This window comes from Saccostrea cucullata, unplaced genomic scaffold, assembly GCF_032062105.1.
Source record: "Saccostrea cucullata isolate Sc308-1 unplaced genomic scaffold, CSIRO_AGI_Scuc_v1 ctg5447, whole genome shotgun sequence".
Taxonomy (NCBI): domain Eukaryota; kingdom Metazoa; phylum Mollusca; class Bivalvia; order Ostreida; family Ostreidae; genus Saccostrea; species Saccostrea cuccullata.
In genome coordinates, this window is record NW_026935994.1 from 60,191 (window position 1) to 67,938 (window position 7,748).

Genomic DNA, 7,748 nt, shown 5'->3' on the forward strand with positions numbered 1-7,748 from the left:
GGTCTCATAATGAAAGGACACAAATGGTATTTATGCAAATTCCGACATCATGTTAGAAGACCTTGTCTCCAAAAATTACATAGATAGTCATGCATTTTTTAAATATACTATTTAAAAACAACAAGGGTATTGGATTTACAAGGATAGTGAAATGCAGATCATGAAGTCAGGAAGGAAACAAATGACAGAAAAAACATTAAGGAAACATTTGTCAATTTATTCGAAACCATATGTACGGTGAGAAAAGGACAGATATTCCAGAATAAGGGTCGACACTAACACTGGGCCACAGAGAGCAAATTTACCACCATTTACCACCATTGTGAAACAGAGTCAGTAGCTGGTAAAAACCCTTTTGTTGGCCAAACAAGTCAGGATTTGGCAAGGCATACTCCTAACGAGACTTACGAGGTCACTTTGGGGGAAGGTTGTTCCATTCCTGTTGCAATGCTGCAGTGTGTTCTTGGACATTGGCAGGTCCAGGCATGTTCCAGAAATGCTCGATGGGGAAAAGGTCCGGACTGAGTGCGGGCCATGGTAATGTGTTGATATTCTGTTGAGAAAATCTGTAACGATCCTGGGCATAGGACATTTGACATTGTTATACCTTTAAAAATTTGTTCTTATACAAATCTTTTCGAAAAAAGTCCAACATTTCTAATGTTTTGGTGAGCAGGCAAAAAAAATCGATGTTTGACCGCTGAGTGAGATGTTGGACCGCTTACGTCATAGAATGAGTGGAGCTCAATCTCATTTTCATTCGTTGGTGTTCGAAGCAGAGCAGAATTTGTTCAAAACACTTGCTGAGACCAGCAACTCGACATTAAGATACATTGATTACGTATTGTCAATTCTCATGTCGACACGATATATCACGGTGAGCTTGAAATAAAAGATATTAAGGAATATTTACTCATCTGTTTTATATTTGGAAATTTTACTAGAAAAAAGATGTTAATGGTAATCTAACACCCAAACTCTATGATAAACATGATGACTTTAACTTTTCTATCGTCATCTCCCTTATTTATGCAGCAATATTGTGTGCGGAGTTTATATATCTCGATCAGTTGGTTCGATACGGAAGAGCATGTTCTACGTATGAACAATTTATAAAACGAGGTAAGATATTGACAAAAAAATTAATGAAGCAAGAATATCAGCAGTCTCGTTTAAAATCATTTCATAAGTTCTATGGTCGATACAATGACCTTGTCAATAATAACAATCTATCAATAATTCAAATACTGACTGTTTTTTTTATCAAACACTGATTTTTTCACCGGATTTTTTTCCCGAACATAAATTTGAATAAAGATATGACTCCATTTGAAAGATCAGGATCCCCTTATACTATCTCTGCTGATGTAAAACATTTAATAATGAGAAGTTGAGAACATTAAATAAAGATATGACTCCATTTGAAAGATCAGGATCCCCTTATTTTGGCCCTTTTAAAATAAGTTATTTAATGTTCTCATTAATAAATGTTTTACATCAGCAGAGATAACGTGTTCAGAAAGATTATAGTTGTAGGACAAAGACGAACATGAACAGTTGGAAAATTATATTTCATATTTTCGATATGGAGGACTGCTATTTTGTAATTAACATTTTTTGGAGCGATATTCGATGCTTATTTGTAAGTTGTAGTCTTCAGCCGAAAAAAAAGAACAGAAGACTCTGAGGAGATTGTTGCTCTACTGGTTTATTCTCATAACGAAGGGAGAGAAGTAGCATTTGAACTTTAATCTTTGCAATAGCAAGAAATCAAACTTTAAAAAATTATCATTGGTTTAGTTTTTTTCTTGGCAAAGATTTATTGCAATCAAATGAAATCTGTAGGACGAGTAGCATCAAAGAAATATCATTGTTTTAGTAACCATGGTAACATGGTCCAGCGAAATAAAAAAAAAACAATAAATAGATTTTTGTAATTTAGTCTAGTCTAATTGTCTGATAATTATTTTAAAATCAGACTAAAACTTTGGGAGGAGTAGCATTTTGAAAATATTTCTATTATATTGTTCACAGACGGACAGACAACTAACTAGACAGACGGACGACGGGCACCTTACTATTGCATAAGCTATTCGACTATAACAAAAAAAAAATAAAGAAGCTGAACATTACAGTAGGTTTATTATTAACTTAAGATGAGAAGAGAATTAATTGAAGGGACAAATAAATTGAATATTACTTGAAACTAGACATTAATCAATATTACAATTGTCCACTTACTAGTATTTGATATACATGTACACAATATCCATTGAAAACTGTAAAAAATGAATTCAACATATTACATACCATGAGGTATCTATATACAGTTATATATAACATTTTCAAAATATTTCAACAAAAGTTGAAGCACACTAGATGATCTAAATATATGTCTGATTTTACAATGACTCGGCCAGGTTTCAATGAGAAAATTTTGCATTAGACTAAAAAATAATGCTAAAAAATGGTGTATATACGTTAAAGTAAAATAAATGAAATAAATATCTTAGTAATTACTAGTACTTTTTATTATGTGATTTTAAAAAAAAAATATAACAAATCTTCCATCACTTTCAAAACAGACTTATTCTAAAAATTTACTTTTTTTATTCAAAGATTTATTTTTTTTAAAACAAATGCAATATTATACATCATATTAACAAGTTAATGAACAATCTTTTACAACAGTGAAAAATCACGAGAGCCAACATATACTGACGGAAGACTGATACAAACAATCTCTTACTGAAGCAATGCAAATATTAATGCTTGTAAATATTGACAAATCAAAATTTCAAGACACCCGAAAAGAGAAGGGTAGGTAAAACACTGTGTTATGGGTTATATGCTCTTATTTTCATAATATATTTATGACTTTACGGAATTACTTTTTTACCAAAGAATATCAACTCTCATGTTTATTTGATTTACTCAACACTATCTTCCTCTCAGTACATTTAAGGTATTCAAACATATCTTTGATTTTTCTAAAGTTATTCAATAGTCACCGTGCCCTCTTTAGAACCGACACACCCTTTAAGTCTAACATAGACATAAAAACTAAACCCACCATCATAATATAATCTTGTCCAGAGTCACCATTCTCTCTTTTACTGAATCGCACATTCTTCAGTACACGTAACACTGATAAATAAGTGTCACTTATTCTTAACTTACTGAACATTCGTCTTGTTTAACCTTATAAAATCATACCTCTAGTAAATCTTCATAACATCTCACCCTCATCCGCTGTTACCAGTGGAGTAAGTATCTGACAAACCTTACTGTTTGATATCAGTCTGCTCCTATAGCAGCTACTCATAAATCCACCCGATATGATGCTGTCAGCGGTAAATGACACCTATTAAGTTCATTGATACCAGTTCCTATCCCTAGAATCTCCTTCACTCCATTCCCCCTACACAAATATATCATCCATTATACGCTACTGTCTGTGGAGTATTAATGTCACTCTTATGATCGATATCAGCTCCTATAAGCTCCTTCACTTCACTGATATGTCCACATGCTGCTATCAAGTGATGTATTATACTCTTTTCTGATAGATATCTGCTCTGGCTTCTAGTAGCTCTTTCGCTACACTCGTATATCCACATTAATATGCTGCTGTCAATGGCGTTTCTGCCTTATCTTGTAGAATGTTACCTGCTCCCGCTTCTAGTAACATCTTCACTACACTCACATGTCCCCTCTCACGTGCTGCTGTCAGTGGTGTTTTATACTTACCTTTAGGATTGATATCAGCTCCGGCTTCTATAAGCTCCTTCACTACACTCATATGTCCACCATGACATGCTGCTGTCAGTGGTGTATTATACTTACCTTTAGGATTGATATCAGCTCCGGCTTCTATAAGCTCCTTCACTAAACTCATATGTCCAACCTTACATGCTGCTGTCAGTGGTGTATTATACTTACCTTTAGGATTGATATCAGCTCCGGCTTCTATAAGCTCCTTCACTAAACTCATATGTCCAACCTTACATGCTGCTGTCAGTGGTGTATTATACTTACCTTTAGGATTGATATCGGCTCCAGCTTCTATTAGCTCCTTCACTAAACTCATATGTCCACCATGACATGCTGCTGTCAGTGGTGTATTATACTTACCTTTAGGATTGATATCATCTCTGGCTTCTATAAGCTCCTTCACTACAATCATATGCCCACCCTTACATGCTGCTGTCAGTGGTGTATTATACTTACCTTTAGGATTGATATCAGCTCCGGCTTCTATAAGCTCCTTCACTATACTCATATGTCCAACTTGACTTGCTGCTGTCAATGGTGTATTATACTTACCTTTAGGATTGATATCAGCTCCGGCTTCTATAAGCTCCTTCACTACACTCATATGTCCACTCATACATGCTGCTGTCAATGGTGTATGAAACTCACCTTGTTGATTGATATCAGCTCCTGCTTTTATAAGCTCCTTCACTACACCCTTAATTGCTGCTGTCGGTGGTGTATAATTCCAACCTTGATGATTGATATCAGCTCCGGCTTCTATAAGCTCCTTCACTACACTCATATGTCCACCTCTACATGCTGCTGTCAGTGGTGTATGCAACAAACCTTGTTGATTGATATCAGCTCCAGCTTCTATAAGCTCCTTCACTAAACTCATATGTCCACCTTGACATGCTGCTGTCAGTGGTGTATAATACTTACCTTTAGGATTGATATCAGCTCCGGCTTCTATAAGCTCCTTCACTACACTCATATGTCCACCCTTACATGCTGCTGTCAGTGGTGTATAATACTCACTTTGTTGATTGATATCAGCTCTGGCTTCTATAAGCTCCTTCACTAAACTCATTTGTCCACCATAACATGCTGCTGTCAGTGGTGTATTATATCCACCTTTAGGATTGATATCAGCTCCGGCTTCTATAAGCATCTTCACTATCACTACTGAATTGAATATCCCCTTAGATTCCAAAAAATCCCCTGTTTTTACCCTGTCAGTCCCTGACATTTTCCTGTCTCTCCCTGATTTTCTCCTATGATCCCCTGTCGTTGTCCCTGCTCTCCCTATCCAGTCCCTGTCGTCCCCTGTCGTTGTCCCTGCCCTCCCTGTCTACTCCCTGTCGTCCCCTGACATTCTCTGATCTCCCTGTCCAGTCCCTGTCGTCCCCTGTCGTTGGCCCTGCCTTCCCTGTCTACTCCCTGTCGCCCCCTGACATTTATTTTGGCCAAGAAAAGGAGTTTAAAAAATATTTTTGTTGCATTTAAGAGTGAAAAATGATATAGTCTTGAAAACTTTAAGTATATTTTTAAAAAATATAGACTCAGTAAAAAGTTAACACATTTTTTAAATGCCTGAACCTAATCCCCTGTAATTTAATTTCTATTACTTGTATCAATGTGATTTTTTTGGTTCGGTAGCATTTCGGGTGGAGAACGGCAGAGAATTGCATCGATTCTAAAGAAGAAATGAATTAAAAATTTATTTCATCTTGTGATGGTAGACGGCATATACATTGTACTTTATGAACCTTTTATATATATTTATAAACTTTTTCATTTTTTATTTGATCTACTTTGAAACATCTTTGAGCGTAATAACTGTCTATGTAAAAGAACTAGATTTAAACAATTATCAAATCCATAAATGGGATATTTTGTTTTCCCAAAGAATTAAATGAATAAAAAATTAATTGAAAGGAATGAGAAATAAAATGAGACGATTATTTTGATATCCATCATGTACTTAAAATAATAAAAAAGCGTTTCAATACGCTAATAAAATACGTTGTAGCACATCTACGAATGCAAGTGTTTATATGAAATAAAACTAAAGAAATACAATTTCTTGCAGATATAAATGATTCCTTAATCTGTTGTATTTTTAATTTGAAACATATATAGATTAATATTTTATTAATAATGTTTTTTTTATTATTATTCATTTATTTTATTTTATTTATTTACTATGAGTTTATTTAGCTGCAATCTGTTTTATTCGTTAAATACTGGTTTGACTTTGTACCATTTGTCAAAAAAAAGGAAAAAAAAAAGTAAGAGACAGCAGGGGGTATTGGTGCATTTTGGAATAATTCAGTTTTTAAAATCAATACAATGAATGATTTTAAATAGTTGGTAAACAAAAAAAAAATAAAAAAAATAAAAATGACCTTATTAACTGCATGCATTTATTTATTATAAAAACAATCTTTTTTATTTTTAAAATTGACGGTACAAACAAATTAAATAATAAAATACCACAAAATGGGATTTTTTTGGCTTATTTTATGTTAAACTATTTACGTTAAAAAATGTGTCAAAGTGTTTTTGAAGCATATACTAGATCTGCTTTTAAATATTTTACTTCCATGATGGATATCAAAATAATCGTCTCATTATGCTCAATCTTTACCCATCAATATCTTCTTTGATACTTTTGTTTTGTTTTGAGTGAAAAAAAATTAAGTTCTCATACAAAGGGAAAATGTTATTTCAAACAGCTGCAAAAGTACACACGGTCGTCCTGCCACAATATAAACAAGGTATAGCGGTCAGTGAAAAAGATAATAGGTGTCGTGACTGTGTACCCCGAGTTAATTACTGGTAAACATCAATGGCTTTGATGTTGTTTTAGAACCGTGTTACGGTTTTGAAAACCGATTTTTAAATCAAAACAATGTATCAAAAGTCTAATTGACAGATTAATATTATGCATTATGAGACGATCATTTTGATACCCATCATGGACTCAAAGTAATAAAAAGTCGTTTAAATATGCCAATAAAATACTTTGTAGCATATTTCAGCAAATAATTAAATTAAAACTAATAAAACTCATTTTGGGGAAATAAATGAGTGATAAATTAAAAAATACAGAAATAAATGAATAACTTTATATAATTCTCATTATTTATTTCTTTATTTTTTTATTCATTCATTCTTTCATTTATTGATTAATTTATTAATTTATTTATTTATCAATTTATTAATTTATAGATTCATTCATTCTTAATTCAGCCGATTTGTAGATTTATTCACATAAGAAAATAAATGAATATAATAGATTTTTACTTCAATCTAATAATTTTTATTTTTTTACTAAAAAATTATTTTATTAATGCATTTATATATCATTCCTTTCAATTATTTTTTTATTCATTTAATTCTTTGGGAAAACAAAATATCCCATGCATGGATTTGATAATGTATTCCGAATTGTTTAAATCTTTTTCTTTTACAATGACAGTTATTACGCTCAAAAATGTTTCAAATTAGATCAAATAAAAAAGAGTTTATAAGTATATATATAAAAGGTTCATAAAGTACAATGTGTATGCCGTCTACCATCACAAGATGAAATAAATTTGTAATTCATTTCTTCTTTAGAATCGATGCAATTCTATGCCGTTCTTCACCCGAAATGCTACCGAACCAAAAAAAATCACATTGATACAAGTAATAGAAACTAAATAACAGGGGATTAAGTTAATGCATTTAAAAATGTGTAAACTTTTTTACTTAGTCTATATTTAAAAAAATATATACTTAAAGTTTACAAGACTATATCATTTTTCACTCTTAAATGCAACAAAAATATTTTTAAACTCCTTTTCCTGGCCAAAATAAATGTCAGGGGAAGACAGGGAGTAGACAGGGTAGGCAGGGACATCGACAGGGGACGACAGGGACTGGACAGGAAGAGCAGGGACAACGACAGGGGATCATAGGAGAAAGTTAGGGAAAGACAGGAAAAT

The 7,748-nt window shown here is 32.7% G+C and overlaps 1 protein-coding gene across 1 annotated transcript; it reads right to left on the minus strand.

Moving 5' to 3' along the window:
- Positions 1-412: 412 nt before the first annotated feature.
- On the minus strand, positions 413-5,005 carry LOC134244481 (ankyrin repeat and KH domain-containing protein 1-like). Its single transcript, XM_062726748.1, has 7 exons — positions 4,765-5,005; positions 4,603-4,674; positions 4,423-4,506; positions 3,847-4,302; positions 3,670-3,750; positions 3,074-3,147; positions 413-577 (listed from the first exon to the last, which is right to left on the minus strand). The coding sequence occupies exons 1-7, from the start codon at positions 5,003-5,005 to the stop codon at positions 413-415; spliced, it is 1,173 nt and encodes a 390-aa protein (XP_062582732.1).
- Between the last annotated feature and the right edge of the window lie 2,743 nt (positions 5,006-7,748).

What these genes read in the sequence shown, in the direction of transcription:
- LOC134244481 (XM_062726748.1), bottom strand. Translation starts at nt 5,005, where the DNA reads ATGTCAGGGACTGACAGGGTAAAAACAGGGGATTTTTTGGAATCTAAG. An exon ending in AGCTGATATCAATCCTAAAG is followed by an intron (nt 3,751 to 3,846) that starts GTAAGTATAATA and finishes TCAATCCTAAAG; the next exon opens with GTAAGTATAAAACACCACTG. An exon ending in GTTACTAGAAGCGGGAGCAG is followed by an intron (nt 3,148 to 3,669) that starts GTAACATTCTAC and finishes CTTATTTATCAG; the next exon opens with TGTTACGTGTACTGAAGAAT.